At 38.1% G+C, this 21,320-nt stretch overlaps 1 protein-coding gene across 1 annotated transcript; it reads right to left on the reverse strand.

Moving 5' to 3' along the window:
- Window positions 1-25: 25 nt before the first annotated feature.
- On the reverse strand, window positions 26-21,252 carry ensab (endosulfine alpha b). Its single transcript, XM_041793138.1, has 3 exons — window positions 21,055-21,252; window positions 11,452-11,574; window positions 26-5,550 (listed from the first exon to the last, which is right to left on the reverse strand). The coding sequence occupies exons 1-3, from the start codon at window positions 21,109-21,111 to the stop codon at window positions 5,380-5,382; spliced, it is 351 nt and encodes a 116-aa protein (XP_041649072.1). The 5' UTR covers window positions 21,112-21,252; the 3' UTR covers window positions 26-5,379.
- Window positions 21,253-21,320: the final 68 nt, after the last annotated feature.

A 21,320-nucleotide genomic window follows, 5' to 3' on the forward strand; every position in this document is an offset into this window, starting at 1 on the left:
TTAACAAAGACAAACAAAGAGGAAATCTTATTAATGTAAAAGTTTATTTCAAATACTGACAAAAATCTTCTCATCTACTCCCACACAACTGAAACATTCCAAGTACTCCTGTACTTTCTGGAGTTTTAAAATCATTCCTGTGTTTCCAGTCATCCTCTTAATCATGTAAACCCTTTTTTTTCTTGGAAGCAAGGGTGCCTCTGATTTCCCTGCAGTTATCTCGGGCCAGGATGACATGTAATTTATAATGCAATAACAGAACACAAGAAACAAACAAAAAAAAGAAACATTAATTTTCAAAACCAACAAGAAAACAGATCAGGTAAAAGCAGCACAGAAGTACTTCAGAGCACACAGCCTGTCATTTCTTTATACATTCTGGCACGTGTTTATCGTAGCTGAACGAGAGACACCCTGTGAGTCGGGTTTGAGACATACCCTGCTTATTCCTCTCGTTAAACTGCTCCGTGCAAATCCAAATATCAAGTAGCGTTTAAGAACTCCTGTCCACTGTTATTTAATATATCAGTTGCAGCTTATTTACCCAATTTTTGCAGTATTTTTTGAAGCAGGGAAATGTAAATTTTCAACACTAAATGATTCTAAAAGGCAATTTCTTGTCATTTAAAGCAGTGGTTCTCAACTGGTTTAGCCTCAAGATCTGTCACCATGACCCACATTTTTGAGGATATTCCAACTCAAATGTTTTAATGAAAAATGCTGCAGTTTGGACCTAAGACGGGGAAAATAATGTGGAAAAAACAGGCAGAAAAAGCTCATCATTACAGAAGTGTTGAATTGGAAGCATACTTTTGATTTGACTTTGTTTCCCATAGTAGAATGCAACTTTAACAGATTAACAGAGATTAACATGTCATAATATGAAAAGGGGTAGTGTTAAACCAAGAAAATGAGATGAGTTGAAAAAAAAAAAAATCAATTAAATGCACTTTTTATCATAGGGAAATGTCAGAAAATGATGTATGGCTGCTTTGGTTATCTAAAAAATGTGTTTTAGTTTTCTTTTTTAAATTAGGGTTTTAAGTATTTATTATCATCATAACTTTCTTTTTACCCACTTTTAACACTTACTTTAGATTTAAAATTTAATTATATATATATATATTTGATGTTTTTTTCAGTGTTGATTAATTCATAATTTATTTCTGGCCTTTTATTCTCCATCTCTTAGTAATTTAAACATCCACCCATCTAGTTTCTACACTGTTCATCCCATTTGGGGCCGTGGGGGCTGGAGCCAATCCTAGCTGTCATTTGGACAAGTAGCAGGATTCACCCTGGACTGGTCCCCAGTCAGTTGCAGGGCTAGTACTTTAACCATCCAGCTTTTTATTTAATTGAATTCATACTGATGTGCACAGGTCTTGAAGTCATATTTCAGCATCCAAAATTTTTGTTAGTCATTTTTTCAGCACTCTTGTAAAGAAATCTGAAATAAATTTATCTAAAAAGCACTTTGCAACTAAACTTGGACTGGTCAATTGATATATAATAGACTTTATGCCACATTCTTTCCCTAGGCAGACAATCATTACCAGCTGAGAACAGCTCCAATACCCACTTTTGGGTCTCAATCCACCTCTTGAGAACCACTGCTTTTAAGTAGCAGTCAGTACATTTATATGCATAACTAAGATGAGCTACAATTTTGGCAAGACAGAATTGGCTCATTGATAGGAGCACCTTCAATTTTACTACGGTGGTCATAAATATGCCCCTATCTGTTTGTTACTCTGGGCCTTTTTCTTGTTGATCTTGCCAACAAGTGAGCAAGCAGCCAACTGGTTGGAAAAAGAAGGGCCAACTTTATAGCCCCGAACATTTCATGCAAACTCTACACTTTAAATTTGATGCAAAACAGACGAACGCCATACCTCGAGTTAGCTGTGAAGTCTGAATGAAGATGATTGCATGACTCCTGCAACATTGTGCATTAATGCTGTTCAACTTCTGGGTCAAAACCAAGCCATAAGGCTGTGGAGCATGCTCAGACCCCTTAGTCCAGTACCGTCTGATTGAAGCTCGTACGTGCAAGGAAAATCAGTCTACAACCTCTTTATCTAGACATGCTAGACTTTATTTAAAATTCCATTTTTATTCAAACTAACATAATAGTTAGACTTTTATCTGCATGTAAACGTACTGAGTGTTCCAGACTGTTCTTTCAAGCTCTGCCAAATTACATTCAACAATGCACCATAAAAAACTTTGTGGCAGAATTTACATGGGGGTTCACCCTTGTCCCGATTAAAGTGACTTTGCCACAGGAGCTGAAGGACTACAACAAAAATACTTGGAGAGAAAATGGTTGAACTGGTGGAAACAGGAGGACAGGTGTTCTTTACAGGGTATCATCTCTTAGATTTGTCTTTGACTGAATCAGCAGCATTTACACATATTTTCATATGATACAGATTCACATAGCCTCTGCAATTCACTCAGATAGAGCAGAAGTAGTGTTAAACTGAAAGGAGAGAGGAACCATAGAATCAGAAAACACAATGGGTTATGGAAGAGTGAATGGCAGGTGGGAGAAAAACACAAAAAAGACCCTTCCTGTTGAACTCTATTTACATTGGCTAGAACAGAGAAAAAGCAATGCATTCATTCATACAACACCAGAACAAGCACATACGTTCAGGTCAGTTCTTTCTCTCGTTCACTGCAAATTTGACACATTTTAAAGTCTCAGTGACTCATGTGAGGTTGAGATTGTGATGGTGCATGCACCTGATCACCTAGCCTGCATGGAGGAGTGTGCGTGTGAAGGTTCCCTGAAGCGTTATTATACAAGGAGGCTGATTCTCAAAGAGGGACGACAGCGGAAGTTCAGATTCTTGAATGCATTGATTCAAATTGTTGATGGCAATTAGGGCTGGGCAATATAGTGAATTTCTAAGACATATCGGCACATATTTTCAAGGGAGATACAGTGTAAGACGATTTGAAAGTTTTTGATATAGTTTGTCAACTGCAACATGCTTGTTGACCGTGATATTTTCTATTTGAATAATACCTCAAAGTGAGGAATTGAATTTAATCAGAAAGGCAATTATTTACCTGGAACATCCCTGATGGCCTCTGCTTGAACTGCCACTTCTACTTAACCAATAACTGAATGGGAGCTTCCTGGTGTGCAGACCTGTTTTCTTCTTTCTGACATTTGGCTTACATGGATTTGGCTTTGAACCGGCCTTATCTTAGTTATTAATCTGCAAAAAAAATATCAAGATATCACGCTTCACCATTCAGCTAAAAATATCTTAATATAATTATTGCTCCATATCACCCAGCCCTAACAGCAAAGATCACCTCTTTCATAGGTAACCCCCATCATAAGTGGGACTAGAGGCTTAAATTCTCTAGCTATGTGTTATAAAACCACTCGCTGTTTTGCCAAGGGTTGCAGTGAGCGTAGTCTGCAGGCATGCAGTGTCCCACTTTAAGCCTGTGATGACGAACTTGGGATCTGGGCTGACACCTGTAGTTATCATGTTTCTTGCTGTTTACCCTCTGACACCGATGGGATCAAAGATCAGCCTATGAAGCCAGTAAGTTTGAGAAGAAAACATGTAGAGCAGCAGTAGATCTACACTCCAGCTAAGGTTTTGGGCAGTAAAATATTCTTTTATAAAATTAGTGTTTTGAAAAGTGGGTTCCTAAAGGCAGCAAGATGTTAAGAGAACCCTTATGCCAGTTTTTATACATGTACTGCAAGGGTTAAGAAACTACAAATACGATGAGAAAAAATTGTGTTTTCTTTAGCTAGCTTAAATAAGAGGAACTCTGAGAAGTCCAAAATGTGTAAAAACATTCACTGCATTGCCGGGCTATCCATAAACGGCGTTCACAATGGTGACTTTTGGGATCAAATAAAGCGATCCTGGCAAATAACATGCCCATTTGTGAGTAAATGCAATCTTTAGCTGTGTCTGGATCTGTTTTTGAAAGATGACAGGAAAGTAAGTTATATGAACAGCGGTCACATTATTTTTTTTATCTCCAAAAGACAGATGCATCATGTGAGCCGGAGCAGCGTGGGTTCCAGTTAGCTTCATCCTCATGAAACTGAAAAGACAACTCTACCCGTGGAGTCTAATAGCTGAAGTGAACTTCCAAGCCAAAAAATCCCAAGAGAGTGCATTTAACACTGCTATCTCTCTTAGGCGTGTTAGTTAGTCTGGGCCTTAAAGCACCAAGCTTATTACAAATCACATGCCTCTGGGGTTGTATTTACAGAAGCATATACACTCTATGCAGGGGGGGATCAATCCCTGCACATATCTTTTAGGCTCATAGTAAACACTCGTCTTGATGCAACTCAGTGATGACCGAATGAAGACTGATATTGGCAGGGTTCCTGGCCATTAAAAATACTATCCGGACATACTCATCTGGCTCTTGCCTTGCGCCTTTTAAGTAGAGCGTGTGTACACATGGATTGTCAGGACAGCAAACAGGAAAGGAGGGAAGGAAGTAGGACTGTGGAAGTCTTCAAGCTTGTGTGTTGTGTTTTAATGCTTCCTAGCACAAAGACGACGTCCCACTCCTGTTAAAAAATTAAAATTGTTACAATCATGCAGCATATTTAGATAGAGGAGGATTAAAGCAACATGAGCAGAGAGTTGGGGGGGTTTCAAATTCTTGTTTGGCTGAGCTGCAGCCAATCTCAACGTAAAGTGACAGAAGAATAAGATGAAAGGAGGCATACATTCACTTCCCACATTTCCCAATACGGTTTCAGTGAATCCTAAAGAACTTAAGCTAGGCAGCAGCCCGCTCACAGATTTGGTATGCAAGCAATTATTCACATACAACTTCCCACCAAAGCCAGCCACCAGCATGGACATTTAAACCAAAAAGCACGTGGCGATTATGGTTCCTAACTCCCTTGCACACATTATTTTGGTGTCATTTAGGATGCAATAAAAGAACAAAGGCATACTATACAGACTACAAAGTGCATTAACTCACCCCATCCAACCCCTGCCTGATGACACACACCTACTGTGATGCATCTTGGAACACCAAAAACCAAGATATAAGGGAGGCGGTAGAGCAGAGTGCGCAGAGGGGGCAGAGCTGTGCGTGGTGGGAAGGCAGAAAAGGCTGCGACCTTGTGGGATCGCCTGAACCTTCCTCCCTCCCACCCGGCCCCACCCACATACAAGCAAAATGGAGTTTTTAAACTTATACAACTCTGCCCGACATGTTAAAGCCAGTGGTGCCTGGGGATAAAAACGGAAGAGAGGGGAGGGGTGGACAATATTGGGGGGCATGGGTGAGGAGGAGGAGGAAGTGGGGGGACGTTTGCCAGGAGCCCCAGGGGGATAAAGGTGCTTCTCGGGCTGGAGGAGGCTAGCCGGCTAGCTTGCTGGCCACCAAAGACGACTTCCTGGGGGGTAGGTCCTGCGGCGTGGGAATGTGGTCGCCGGTCACCTGGTTCTTGTCAGGCCCTGCCACAGGAAGCTGCTTGTTCTTCATCTTGGCCTTGGCCATGTTGTAGTCGCCCGAGTCAAAGTACTTTTGCTGCAGAAGAAAAGAAATAAAAGGTGCAAACAGTTTTAGACACATACTCAAATGAATCTTATGTGCTATTTGCACCCAACTAGTATAACCTGTGGACCTCTGATAATTTGTCAGTTACATCTGATTTCAGTATTTGGTGCAGTGCATTTGTATGGGAAAAGCAAAGTCTGTAATACACTAGAACTTACAGACATATCTGAGGAAAACATGACGTGCAATGAAAATGCACAGTGAATTTTATTTCTATAGTTCATATATCATTGTGTTCTGCAGGTGACGTTCCCTGCATGTGTCCTATACATACTGTTAACCAGAGTTTCCAACAGACAACATACGCCAAGTGTTTTTCCCGTCGTTAATACTTTGATGTCTGTGGTTGAGAAAGAACCGTTTGTTTGGTGTAATTTAATTATAAAGTTAAACCGCCAGTCTTTAAGTATTAATCACATCAGTGTTGTCAAATTAATTTAAACTTAAATGCAGAAACCTGGTCTGCCTGCTTGAAAACAACACTGTCAAAACATCTGCAGCAGGTCAGTCATTCTAATCCACTAGAAGCAGATGTTGGAAAATCTACTAACTTTGTAAAGGAGATGACATAACACTCTGCTGATGAGTGTAAGATCAAGTCTGTAAACTGGACTAGATTTTTATTTTTGAGCTTTCTATGCCTTTATTGACAGTGGACAGAATTGTAAATAGGGATGAGAGGGTTGGGGAGAGACATGTGGGAAAGTGCCACAGGCCGGATTCGAACCCGGGTTGATTGAGTACATGGGGCACGCCTTAAACCACTAGGCCACCTGCAGCCCTGTAATCTGATTTTAAGGCAAATGTAAATATAAATCCTCATGAGCTTTTAAATGTAACTTTAAGGAAAGGAAGCTTAGCTTTTGGTTAGAAATGTGTTGCTTGGAAGGGACCTACATAATAACTGCTTCAGTTATAAAATGCAGCCAAGTAACTGTCCTGAGACTTATTGAATCAATCTGGGGGGGACTAGGAGAACAGTCTTTGACCCTTCACATCGAAATGAGCCAGTTGAGGTGGCTTGGCCATTTGATCATGATTCCTCCTGGTCCTGCAGGAGACCATCTGGGCTGGAAATGCCTCAGGATCCCCAAGATGAGCTAGAAAGCATCACTAAAGTGAAGGATGTCCTATTGGGATGTCTGTCTTCAGGAGAGGGATGTCTGGGTTGACGTGTTTAGCCTGCTGCCACCTCTGCCTCCTAATATATACCAACAGTCTGATAACGGTCATATTGACTCAGAATTGCTCCTTTTGTAAATCTTTAATTAACCCTTTAAAGCCAATTGTATCATATTTGATACGCACTTTTTTGATACTTCTATCTAATCAAAATGATTAACAATTTCCTACATTTTTTTTGTATACAATCATAAAGCTTGCCTTGACTCATTACAGGTTCTAAATGTAAATATTTTGTGTAAATAATTTGCATGAAAAAATTGCGTATGGAGTGTAAGCACCTTCAGTTTATAAACTGGAGTTAATTTTTTGTAGGCTCTTAAATTTAATCACCCTAAAACCCCCGAGTCTACCCCATGGCAGAATGGTTTGAAGCACACTGGAACATGCCTGTCAATCACTGCATTCACAATCACTCCATTCATAAAAAGGTTTATGATTTGTTTTTGTGAAGAAATGCTGATCTATAACTAAGTTCATGATTTCAGTTTGAGAAAAGAGAAGAGAGAAGTCTTTTTTATAATTAGTTAATTATTCACAGATTTTAAGTTTTTTTCTAGCTTTACGTTTTTATTTCCAAATTGTTCAAGAGAGACCGCTGCAGCCGAGCAGAGTTTTGCACACTTTTGGGTTTAAAGCCTTTCCAGTCACTGTTTTCAACAGCTACATTAATTTGAATCCCCACATTTAGAGATGAGAAGATGTACCATGACTTTAGTCATGCATTTTTAACATTTGAAATGTATGAAAAAAAATCAAATATTTGTAATTTGAAAGTGTTTATCAGTTACAAAGTTTGATAACTCCCACAGCTGTCACAGCTCTCTTTAATGTCTTTCTTTTTGGCCCAAAAGCTTTGCACTGTTTCGGGGGTACTTGGCTGAAAAAATACTTCACAGGGGGTACATGACTAAAAAAAGGTTGAGAACCACTGATTTAATGTATACATGAGTGGGGTCAAGTTAAACATTTTATTTTGTATTTTATTTTATTTTATATTGTATATTGTTGGAATGAAGTGCTTAATAAATATTTACATAATTTTGTAATAGATTTATTCTTTGAAGCATTAATATTAATTTTTGCAATTGCAGTTGATTTTAGTGAGGTTAGTAGCTTACATAGTCATAGCCATAAATGCTACTACTAAATGCTATACACTAATAATTGGCATAATAATTTCTTTCGGTGTTTCGGTTTTCGACCCTGGTTTCCTCATTTTCGGTTTTCGGTTTCGGCCAAGAATTTTCATTTCGGTGCATCCCTAGTATATTTACTACCTCTGCTTTTGTCAGAGATGTGAATGAATACACTGAAACAAAAGATGTCATTTACAAAGCATTTTATAATCTTTGGCTTTAATTAACTCAACATTGTAAAAGCAAATAATTCATCCAGTCTCAAAACTAGAGGTGAGTGATACAGCGTGATACTTAAAGGAAGTTTTTGATGAAGAAATACTAATATGGGAAAAACACACTAATCAACTCATCTGTATTTATAAAAAATGAGCTGATCAGGGCAAAAATAACACATCCACTAGATTTACAGCTATTTTAAAGTCATAGTAAGTTATTTTAAAAAGAATTTATACCCAAGCACATGTATTATGAAATTCTCTGAAGAGCATGTCTGCACAGAGCTGGGATTCAGTGAATGCTGTACTGTGCAGAATCAATCATCAGACAAAGAAAATACTGATAAATGGAAGTCCTCAGTCTTAGATTCTCAGAAATCATCGCTCTTAGATGATGTTCATTCTGGGAGTTATTTTATGATTAAGAGCAGCAATTTATTTTTTGGCTTTCCCCTCAGCCTGCCTCAGCTACTCCTACTCCTCGACAGTGATTTCCCACACTGACCTTCAAAAATCTCCAGAGGTAGAAGTTTTCAGTCACAGATAAACTGTTTTTAGGTGAAGCAAACAACAGTTTTTACAGATGAAGAAAAGTTAGAGAGGAGAGAATCAGGACTTTGTGGGTTGCTGGTAGAAATTATAATCTGACTACATTACTGGTTTCACAAGAGGCTGCTGTGCATTCTGGTTAACTGAGATCCACAGTCATGCAGGAACACATCCCACTCTCCATAACAATACTGGTATAAATGTTTACATGATTAAAAAAGTGTCACACTGGGACATCAATGATATATCAGGGCAATGACTTATGACCCATTTACGTTCCCTAGCGTGACAAAAACCTAACAAAAACAGCACAAGCCCAAACATGTCTGAGATTGAGAGCAGCAGGTCAGCCTACCTGAAAAAAGTTACTTCAATGTCATGGTTTGGCTTGTTGACCTTGTGACAACAGATTCACACTTACAGTTAGACAGCAGTGTTGATTTCGTTGACTAAATCTAAGACCAAAAATATTAATCAAAAACCCTTTTCACATGAGTTTTTGTTAAGATGACTAAAACTAGACCAGAAATGTTATTTAGTTCTTGTGAGACAGTCAAAATCCATATTTCTCCACTGTGGATACATCTGTCAAAATACATTTCATGTGTAGCCATATTCTACCCCTCAACTATAGACAGAAGAAACCCCAGGTCTGGCACGGTGCATAGAACACACTACCATGATTTGGTACCAGATTTCGGCAAGCAAATAAATGCTTGGACTAAAAGTTAAGACTAAAATGTGAGGACTCTTTATAGGCTAAAACTAGACTAAAATATATTTTAGTTTCCTTCGACTAAAAGTATAAAGGGCAGTAATGACTAAAATAGACTAAAACTAAAAGACATTTAATCTAAGGGCTAAGACTAAAATAAAAAATACCTGTCAAAATTAACACTGTTAGGTGATCTATCATTTCAGACAGAAGCTTGATAAAAAAGAAGATGAAAATCCCCTTCATTTTGCTTGCAATTATAAATTCTGTTTCCTGCAAGCTGCAGCCACTGGTTAAATGTTCTGTAGTTTTTCCCTACCTTACTATTTCTTTGTTACTAATTAACTCAAAATATTTTGACACAATTTTTTAGCTGCATCACCCACCTCTTCTTCTGTGTGTTGAGAGATTATTTGCTCTCAGCTCTAACCCATAAAGCCTGGTAGTATTGTTGAATTAGCGACAAAATAGCAGCTTTCTGTAGAACTCAGTTGTTTAATTGTAAGGGACACATCACTGTTAAGTCTTTTGAAGACAGAAAAATTTGCACAATTTATGTCCACTTTATCACATCTATAAACAGCCCTGTATACTCCTTATATATTTGCATGGTTTGAGATATTTGCAAGATTTAAAAAAAAAAAAAAAGGGTACAACTACCTCCTCGTGGTTGAATGCGCTTGTGGTCTATAATTACTGGACAATGACAGCTATGGTGTTTTTTAACTTTGGACCTATGATCTTTTAAGCCTAATGGTTTAATAATCATGTCAGAGTAGACATGTTTGCTAAGTTAAAGAAAACAAACCCTCAAAACGTTATTGTGCAATTGCATTAACAACCAGGGTCAAGACAGACAACCCCAAAACATAAAGCCTCTGACCCTGGTTTGGACTGATATGGAGGCATTAACTGACCGTTTCCTAAAAAAATGCCAATAAATAATTTTCAGTAATAGCTGAGGCTTGGAATAGGTATTTTCAACATTGAACCTACTTTGTAAGGATGCAGGCCTTTAATGAACTGTACTAAGTGCTACAAAACAATACAAAGTGTTCTACATTTCTCAACTACATGCCTTCAATCTGCACACCAGAAACATGCCCTGGCTGCAATGCAACGAGACTGCATCTAATCAAGGCCTGTCTACTGAGTAGAGGTGGGAGGAAAAACCGATTCTTAGATGCATCGTGACGTGGAGGTGGAAGGGTCTGAATCATTTTATAAATGTCCAATAATCGATAATCGTTAGTAATTTAAATATTTAATACTGTGGAATAGCAGGAGCAAAAAGGTAGAACTCTGACACGCAGCGTGAAACAGCAAGATTTAGATTACCAGATGTTCATTGGTGAAAAAGGACATTTTTATGTCTGTAATTATAGATATGTTACAAGGAAAGGATGCTGCTACCGTTGGTTCAGTGCAATTATAAATTTACAGTTTACACACATCTTACATGAGAGGATAGTGGAAATTTAATTTATCACTATTTTTCTAACACAAATGTAATGTTTTTATTATGTTTGACAGTGAGAACAACAGGAATGTAAAAAACACTCATGTCCAGCAAAATGCATCAATAATTGATTACAAATCAAATTGTGACATGCCTAAAGATTCCCACCTCTACTACTGAGTGTGTCTGCTTTTGCCTGATTTTATTCTAACTGTGAGGAATTTCTCATTCTCATTTTTATTTGTTCTGGTCATGGAAACGTTCACAATTTTTCACCAAGAAATATTCACCACTTCATTACATTCCACGACAAGAAAGTAGCAGGGAGAAAGCAAAATCCTACTTATACTTAAAGAGATCAACTAAAGATGCAGCATATTTATCTATGATGCTGAAATGTCTTTTGACATGGTCAAATGGATTTATCATTTCAGAGTTTGATACTAATACTCAAAGTAAAGTGATCAACCTTTGCTGGTAATGTTCTTTTTCTCTATAGTCTGCCAAAATGATTTCAGTATTCCTTTACCATAAGAGGGATTGAGGGGTTTGTGGTTTGGTATGAGACACAGTCCCATCTCCAACCATGCCATACTCATGGTCACCTACCCCCTTCTGTAGTCTCTTCATCAGGAAGTCTGATCCTCCAGGCTTCTGGCCTAGTCCGGGGTACTTGGCCTTCAGCTTGGCCTCCTCTGCCTTCACCGGGTTTGCATTCTTCTCCTGCGAGTCCTGTGGAGACAAAAACAAAAGTATGTTAACTCATCTTCTCTGCAGAAACCACAAAACCCAGGTATCAGGTGATTTAACCTCAGAAAGCCCAACTGGAACAGCTGCTTTTTTTGACAGGTGTTCATTTACGGTCAGCCTACAATTCCAAAAATGCTGCCGCATGTACAAAAACACAGGAATTCCAGAAACAGAAACATCCACTGTGGAAAGCAGGGTCACTTCAGTCTCCAAAAGTACTAAAACAGCTCTTTAACCCCTCTGCTGTGAATACGGCTTTAAAACTTTGACAACGAGTTAAGGGAACTAGAGCTACTTTATGCTAGCATGAGTCACAGCAGGATTATTCTTCTGTTACAGTGGCTCTCATTCCCATCATGCCTGAGAGGAATTAACTCAAAAAGAGGACAATGCTGGGTACAAAACAGACCTAAAAATGAGCTCTAAATTGTTGTTAGAAGCTTTAACTACTCATATCCTCTTAAGAACTTCAGCTGTTTTTTTTTCTCACACAAGAGCAGCTTGTTTGGACCTGTTAAAGCTAAGGCTGATCCATGAAGAATGAACCCTGACCCTCGCAAGCCTTGACATAAAGGAAATCAAGCATGTTTATGGCACTAAACTTCATTTGATAGCAAACTTAACAGGGACTCAAGGGTCTAACATGCAGGTTTACACAGATAAAGAGGGACAACAGACTGTGTGAACTCTGGAAATGAGGGCAACTTAAGAATGAGTCACCGTTTTAGTTTGCATTGTCCTTATTACGATGGTGTGATAAGAGTAGCGATGACCTATGACAAATTGGAATGAATACATGGCTGTAATGTCTTTAACTTTGGTTCTTTTGTCTTTTGCTTATCAAAACACAAACATCATGCTAACATCATGCAAATGTGAGGATTCCCCTCATCTCCTTTTATAACAAGTTGGTTATCTTGTGTTTTAGTAAGTTGCAGCAAAATCAGTCAAGGAGGTAATGGGGACCCTCACCAGCCTCAAAATAATAAACTAAAACAAACTTTTTTTTGTTTATGGGTGAGACGAAGAGCAAGTATCTACAACCCAGTTCAGGTGGCAGTAATGCTTCTAACTATTTGATAACCACTTTTTAAATGAAAAAGAGGTAAACAAAGCAGCAGTAAGTAACTAGAAGACATGGTGGAGCTATGACAATCCCAGGCTTCTTGTCTCTCTTCATCTTCCTTTCACTGCTTTCAAATAGCCTCTGGATGTGAAAGAAGAGAGGGTCTAAGACAGTGGTTCTCAACTGGTCAGGCCTCAGGACCCACCAGTATGTCTTACAACAGATCGAAACCCCAAGCCCCCCCCCCCCCCAAAAAAAAAAGTTTATTGAAAAAGTTAATTGAATATTTGGCAGTTTGGAGCATGACTGGACCAAACACCTGATATAAAAAAGGAACGAGACAAAACTGACACATTGTATACCCTCTTTCCCATCATTATGTGGCAATTTTTGCCAATTTTCCAGAAAACTTGTGAAATTACTTCATTATCATATGAAAAGTAGCCATTTATTGCAGGAAAAGGAGATAAATTAGATAAAATATTGATCAAACATTTAAATTAACCCAATTCACAGTAAAACTGAGTAAAATAAATGGTATCGATGCATGCCCAATGAGAACTTGAGGACTTTCTGCCATGACTTTTTTTCAGACACCTAGTTGTGACCCACTGAAAACTGCTCCGCGACCCTCTTTTGGGTCCCAACCCACCAGTTGAGAACCACTGGTCTAAGACATCACTGATGCAGTAAACCAGTATCAGTACCATCACCGGTATAATTCTGCTACAAAGTGGAATTTTGCAACACAAATGCTGTGTTGTACCAAGGCTTAACCAATGCCACTGATAGCGTAGCAGAGTGATTAGTGACAGACAACAGCTCAGTCTAAGTCCAGTCATCAGCATGTTTTGCCTCAATGCTAAATATCAGGGGATCGATTGAAGTCACCTGTTTGTGTCAGTATAATTAATGTGATACCCAGTGTGTTCTTCTAAAACGTGTGTTCTTCCCTCCCCAGGTCTGATGTCTGTAATAAAAGCAACATAAAGCAAGTGCGCTCATTTTGCAGAGCATCTCTATTGGGTTGTCTGGGGCTATAACACAATGCAGTACAACTGAGTGACTCAGTTGTCTTGCGATGTAGCCAATCATCTAATAATGACTGTTTGAAAGTGTCTTTTAACTCAGGACTTGCTTGTTTTAAGCCGGTCATAATTCAAAGAAAGAGGCTGTGGTGTCTAACGGAGCCAGAAAGCAGCTATAACATGGTAGCTTTGGATACTCGCCACGTATAGCTAAGCTGAATCAATGATTAACATGCCAAACACCCCAGCAGGGGAGAAATGAAACTTAAAAACACAGGTGGGGTTACAACAGATTTCACACAGACTTAGAAAAACATTTTTATGTGATCTATTATACTGGTATGAGTGAAGTTTGTTTTAGTGGGGAAAAGGGGCAAATTGAACTTGAATATGCATTTAAATTAGAGCTGGGCAACTAATCGCAAATTAGATTAAATCGCAATATGGCCTGCTGCAATTTTCAAATCGCAGAGGTTGCAATAATTCTTTAACTTGAAATGTGTCACAAGACCAGTTAAATAAATCAATTTTTTGCAGTGGCAGAGATTTTGTGCACATTATGCAAACATTCAAGTGTCATTTTTTTATTATGGTTTACAAAAGTCCTCCTTTTTGTGTTGTATGTATATTTTTCTTTATCAAAATGAGTGACATAAAAATGATAATACCCTTAAACAAAGCAAACAATTTGCAATACGAGCAAAAATAGTTAGCTCCTTCTATCCAATATTGATGAAATTTAGCGTGACTTCACGAAAGTCATACCCCATTTGCAATCAGCTGGTAGCCAGCCTCACCTCCTCCACCCCAGCCGCCTCCTTTGTAGCTTCAAGCTTGTTGCACCTCCATATTCAGATTCATGCTACTATGGATTAATTGCTTCGGGAATAAATTCACTGTTTTCAATACACATGGTCTTATGTATGGAATTATTTATTGCGTGAGTTTGTCAAAAAATACACAATATTAACCCAAGAATAACTGCATTTTAAATTGCAATCGCAATATTTGGGGAAAAAAATCACAATTAGATTATTTTTGCAAATCCTTTAGCCCTAATTTAAATGCATTTTCCTTTAAATTTGTGAAACAGCAATACAATACCATTACCACAGAGAAAAATGCATATAATAGAAATTTAAGCCCATTACTGGCTCATAAAGTTTTATTCTGCTTTTTGCAGATGCACTTATCTTTTAGTTTCACAGCAGGAGATGATGATCATTTTTTTAATCTCTCTTTGATTTATGTTCAGTATACAATATTAGGTTTCATTGGTTTCTATTTTTGTCGCTGAGATAACCAGTCAGGTATTAACGGGTTTTATTTTTGCTAGAATCACACTGACATGCAAAAATCTGCTATCATAAGTATTCTTAAAAGGCTTAGGGTGAATTCCTTGCTCTTTACTCATGTGCATTCTTAGGTTTCTTAGTTGTGTGTTTGTGAGAAAAATTCTAAGAATGGAGGTCAAGGAGCATTAAGTCAGTAAAGCTTTTTGGCTCTGATGACATGAGGGCAGGCTTACAGAGGCCTGAGGTGATGACTTGTGTAGACAACAGAGAGGTGTTTGTATCGTTTTCGGTGACTTCCACAAGCCAAACTGTTCAGGTACGAGTCATTCAGGTCCCTGTCAGGTGAAAATTGAGGCCAGCAATTTGGGCCATCAGGACACGCCTTGTTTGTGTACAGAGTGTGAGTCAGGTGATTTAACTACATGTTCAAACAATCTCAGGGTACGGTAGGTGCAACATGCATGCAGCTGCTGCAAGAAAGCTCCAAAGGCCATTTGCACTCCCTGCACATCCACCTGGAGGAGGTGGCACACAGTGCAAATGAGATAGGGCACTCAGTCTGGAGAGCTTGCCAGGACAGGGCTAAAATGTGACTCAGGACACTAAAGCCATTGAACGGATTCCCTCAGGAGAAAAGGGGGGGCATGTGGTACTGGGTGTGCTGATTCACTTGGGCCCATGACAAGAAATTTATGAGCTACTATATTTGACCCCGATGCTGAGAAACTGCTGAATCCAGAACCAGTAGATTAAACAGTTGTGTCTGGAACAGTGAAAATCCCCTCAGGTAACTAAAGTTTAAATAAACCTTTGACTGACAATATCTAGCAATACAGATGTACTGTTCACAATGTTTCAACATAACTGTTACTTCTTGTCCAAATGAGCTTGAAATCTAAAACAAACAGCTGGATAATGAAAGTGTTCCATAAATCAACTTAAACTGAACTTTAAAGTTTCTGTTAAAGCACGTCTCTCCCTTAGTTACAGGACTAAAGCAACATGAAAGCATGGACTTTTGCTCATGAAAGTAAGGAGTCTGCTCCCAAAAACAGTCACCTCTCTCACCTAGCTTTTCAATGTGCAACCTCAAACTAACCCTTATTTTAAGTTTGACAAATCTGATGCATGGTAAGATGAAACGATGATCTTGTGTTAAAATTTTCTTGATTTTGAAGCCATAATGCCAAGCTTTGCACCTAAAACTGTATTACAGAATAGAAATAATGTCCAAGTAGAGCTGTAGTCAATAAAAGGGAAGCTTGGTCAACTGATATTACACCCACACATCAACCAATGATTAATGGAAACAAACAAAGTCACTGGATGATATCTCTAGATCAACCCGATAAGGTGAAGCCAGCTCACCCTGGATGATGATCTGAACTGATTAAAACAAAACAAGATCTTGTTGCAGCATGATTAACTACTTAACCTCATCGCAATTTCAAAAATATATTGCATACAAGATTATAGCCTAACACACACTAGGGCTGTTCAATCATGGCAAAAATCAAGACCATGATTATTTTGACTGGTATTATGCTACTGGCTATTAAAAAAGATCAACCACTAATTGTACATCTGCATCATTATTTTGAACTTAAACACTCATTACACTTTGAAAATCAAGGTTTAAATGAAGACAAATTACTGAAAAAAATATTAATACATCCAATAATGAACAAAATATGATGACAAACACTAAAATATTTATCACAAATACCAGAGCAAAACAGGCTCACCATGGCATGTGGCACAGTAATCTTTAAATCACAATTATTTTCGTTTAGTGATTTTGGAAAGCCGGATAGAAATTGAAACTCTATCAACTGCCCAGCACTACCTGACACTCTTTATGCATAGTTTTTTAGAAATGTCTTTTGCCCAAAACAAGTTTTATTGGGCATCTTCTTTTTGTAAAATGTAAGTTAAATCATTTTTTAAAGCATTGTATGAGTTCTTTTGTCTGGGTCCTGGAGGGGTATTCAGCTTTTCTTTGATACAAGGGGGAACTAAGAAAATAGAGTTGGGAGCCACTGGTTAAAATGTTGTGCTCACACCTGAGTTGAACAGTAAAAAGCCAACAGGTGTGCAATTCTGAAACTCACGGCAGCCAATAACTTGCATGTGAGAACAAGTTTACATTCAGATGTGTCACTGTATCTGTTAGGTAGTTGAACTTTTTAAAAGACTGACGATAAATTCAATATTATTTGTGCAGTTGGAACAGCACCCATAAGTTTGCTTGCAGTATTTAAAAATAATAATAAATACAATAAAATAAAATCAAAATAAAATACTGGATGTCTAGGACTTCTGTATTTGTTGCTGTGGTATCAGAAATGGAATCACTATCTTTTGCTTTTTTAATGCTTTCATTAAATATTCATTTATGGACTTTTTGCATTAGTAGATAGGGAATAGTGTACAATTCAGGAGAAAGAAAGGTGGATTGCATGTAGAAAAAGATTAACAGGTTGTTCTTGAACCCTGGCAGCACTTGGAGGATAATAACCTCTCTATATGGGACACAAAGTGCTATGTCTATCATTCCCTTTAAATCAGAGAGAACTTCACAATACTGTCTTTCCATTCCAGTATCATTTCATGTATTTATAAATCAGGGTGACTGAGGATCAGTAGGTAGAGTCAGCTGTCTCTGAACTAGAGGGCTGGGGGGTTGATCCCCAACTAATGCGGTCACATGCTGAAATTGCACCCACTGCTGTGTCAGTGGCATGTGAAAGTCTTTGGATGGGTTTGTTAATTTTGACGATCAATCTACATAACGGCCTTTGCCATCAGTGTGCAAATCGGTAAATGTGACCTGTGGTGTAGAAAGCACTTCAAGTTGAATAGCAAAGCGCTATACAATCTTAAGCCCACTTACCATACCAGAATGTTTGTCTTCAATGTGATTTAAGTGAAAAAAAATCTAATAATAATGATAACAGTTCCTGTACCATAGTAAAATTGGAACTTAAGATTGATTAGTTAATTGGTTTTAATTTCCATAGATTGCAAGAAAACTCCAGCGCTGTCTTAAATGCACCAATCCATTGGCAACATTCAAACAAATGCAGGTGGGGCCACTGGAGTGGTCGCTGTTTGCTGCTCTCTACAAAAACCCATCAAAATAGCAGAAAAAAAGATCAGATATGTTTTTGTTTGTTTGTTTGTTTTTGGATCTATCTTTATTAGCAATGCACCGATTGTAAAAAATCATAACCTCATTGATAAAAATGTTGTGAATGTCTGATACTGACATGTTTTTCCCCATTACTTCTTTTGATGCAACACTCTCACTCTGCCATCATTTTCTGCCATGTTTGACCATGAAAACGGATCAGTTAGTCCAACAGGTCAGTTCTTCTGCCCATTAGTAAATTTCTTCTCTGAATGAGCCTTTAGGTCTGCTAATGCCACCATTAAACTGCAAAGAAAAAACCTTAATATGTGCAAATTATGTCTGTTCATGCCCACATTATTTACAGATGGCCAACGTTTGTCAAAAGGGTTGATATTATCTGATACCAATGTTAAACTGATACCCTGATATTTACTTTAGGAGTGCCATACTACTAGATTTTTAAACCTTGAAAATGCTGTGAATCACATCAAAACCTATTTCTATTCTACTGCATTTATTTCTTATGTTTTTGTTAAATAAGAGACCCCTCTTTTAACAAGCTTTAGCTTCTGCCTACACCCTTCTGGTTAGCTTGGAAATTTAGAAATTTCATTTTGATTTTCTAATTTTTTTTTTGTTGCAAGTGAACCAAAATAAATTTATTTCATTCAATAACAACATAAATGCAAAATAGAAATCCAAGACACCCAGAATTGAGTCTTCTCTTTTAGTTTAAAAAATGCAAGCACACTTTCTTAAAATGTACAATTACTCTGGCAATATTTAAGTACTGAAAAGTTGTGTGTGAATTTCTTCGTTTAGTCAGTGTTGCCTTTGCTAGCCATCTGTCTGGAAGAAACACAAACACAACTTTTGCATCACTTTGAGACATCAAAAGCTCTTGTTTAACTTCAGTATTTGCAGACCTGTAAATTTTAATGGAGTTCTGCTGCACTCTCTTTGCTCAGGGAGAGAAAATGACTGAGGATCTGTATTTGGTACTTTTGATTTCTAAAACAGTGTAGACTAAATGGTTTTGGAACATGATATTAGGGATGCAATAATTAGATTTTTGCTGATATCCAATATGCTAATATGTACAAACTCATTTTAGATAAACACACCATTTTTTAAAATAAAAAACCCAAATGTCTCCAGTGCAGAGCAAAGGTGAGTCAATCAGAGCTTAGAGAGGAGCGGAGAAGTAGGCATCTAGCAGTTGTTTTTTGATTTGGGTTTCATTCAAAACATTCAGGGCTCATGGTTGGCCTCCTTGAGTGTATTGTGTTCAAGGCAACCATGATACAGTTGTATTTTTATACATATGTAAGACCAGTTCAAGATCTATACTGCTGGTTTGTACAACCAATATATTGGCTGTTAATTTTGGCTGAAATCTTAATATCTGCTGTTATCCACGTTCAACTTTTAAGCATATGTCTATCATGTTAAAAATATTGTGCAACCCTATTTCATATACAAGTGACATGTAAATAAGACAGCAAAAGCACCCAGTACTGAGTCTTTATTTTTAACCAAGGATGCATAATACTATTGATATGACATTGTTATTAACAGAGATTCAATATTAAAAAAGTGAATTACCTGCATCGGCTTATGAAAATTTCTGCTGATACTTACAAACAACATTTCAGCCATAAATATCGGCTGTATAAACAAATAAGTGAGTAAAGTTTTAGGTTGGACCAACAGACCTGTTTCAGCTGGCGTCTTTTTTTAAATTTATCATCATTCCTGACACTTTGGAGCGTGTTTACAGGACTGATATTTGTCCATTTGTTCATCCTTTAACTTTAAATTCTGTGTTTTAAGGACTAAAGTTTTAGGTCTTAACATCTTTTGAGTATCGGTATCAACATCAGCAGAAAATCCAACATGCTGCATCCATATTTTTAACTTATAAGAAATTCAAACACAGTCTATAATGTACAAACCTTTGATAAAATTTTGATGCTGAAAGATTGCTAGTGTATCTCTGCATTTAGTCAGTGTTGCTGACTTTTCTTAATGTCTATCTGTTTAAGACAACACATTACTTTTGCATCTTAAAAGATGCCAAAAGGTCTTGTCTAACATCAGTAGACCAGTAAATTTTAATGTACAGCAGTTGCTCTCCATCTTTGCCCAGGGTGGACAAAAAAGATGACTTATGATCTGTATCTTTTATTTAATTATTAATTGATTTTTTTTGTTAAACAGTTGAAATTGTATTGTTTAAAACACAACATACACAAAAAGTGTCATTGTTTTCTAAAGTAACAAGGCCAGGTGTAAGACCTCAAACATCAGCAAAGTAAAGCTATAAACAGAAGCTGTAGGCCTTTACCTCTGCATGCATTTTCTAAACACCAGTGAATGTTTGAACTAATATTATTCATTGTGTCAAACCATGCACATCACTTCTGTAGTTACTGCATTGTAAGGAAATGCGGAACTACCTCTGTCACACTGCAGTTGTTGTCACTGTCAATGAAGACTGTCAGGCGTCTTAAGCAATGTGACAGCCAAGAAAACAAGTTAACTAGTCCGTCTAAATCGACGTGTTTTCAACGATTCACTGTGTTATCTCCGAGTTGTCTTTATTTGGTGACTTTCGGCCTGTCATGGCACGTTTTTAGCCCCTCCAGGACAGACCAATGAGGCCCGAGCTCCCGTGGACTTCCCAGCCAATGACACAAGGCAAGGGACAAAACAAAGTGACACAGTGGCAAGGTGCTCTGATAGCAGGGGCAGCCAGGGTGAGAACATTACTGGCAAACCGACAGCTTCATTACAGCTCTGCATGCCAACCACGGGTGCTCTTCTACCTCACTGCAGCGCTGGGCATATACACTTTACTTAAGCTAGCTGTGTTAGCCACTCCTAGCTAGCGTGCACGGTGGTTAGCCAACAACATTGAGACAGCAGTCACAAACCCACCTGTTTTTCGTCCTCGTAGTCCACCTGAGTGTCCGAGTCCAGGTTTTCTGTCGACATTGCGTATGTGTGAAAGTGACGCAAGTGTCCTTTTTCACGGACGACTCACAGAGATAAAAATACAAGGTACCGTTTGATGTACCTGTACTGAGTCTAATCCTCCTTTTCTGGACACGACTGCTGCTCCCCAACAAAAATGGCGTAACGAGTTGTGACATCATCCTCGGTGGGTTCTCCTCCTCCTGATTGGCATATACAGTAGCCAACGG

Source organism: Cheilinus undulatus, linkage group 8, assembly GCF_018320785.1.
Source record: "Cheilinus undulatus linkage group 8, ASM1832078v1, whole genome shotgun sequence".
Taxonomy (NCBI): Eukaryota; Metazoa; Chordata; class Actinopteri; order Labriformes; family Labridae; genus Cheilinus; species Cheilinus undulatus.

Coding starts and splice junctions, on each gene's coding strand:
- ensab (XM_041793138.1), bottom strand. CDS start 21,111: ATGTCGACAGAAAACCTGGACTCGGACACTCAGGTGGACTACGAGGAC. Junction 11,575..21,054: donor ACTACGAGGACGAAAAACAG/GTGGGTTTGTGA, acceptor TTGTCTCCACAG/GACTCGCAGGAGAAGAATGC. Junction 5,551..11,451: donor TGAAGAGACTACAGAAGGGG/GTAGGTGACCAT, acceptor TTTCTTCTGCAG/CAAAAGTACTTTGACTCGGG.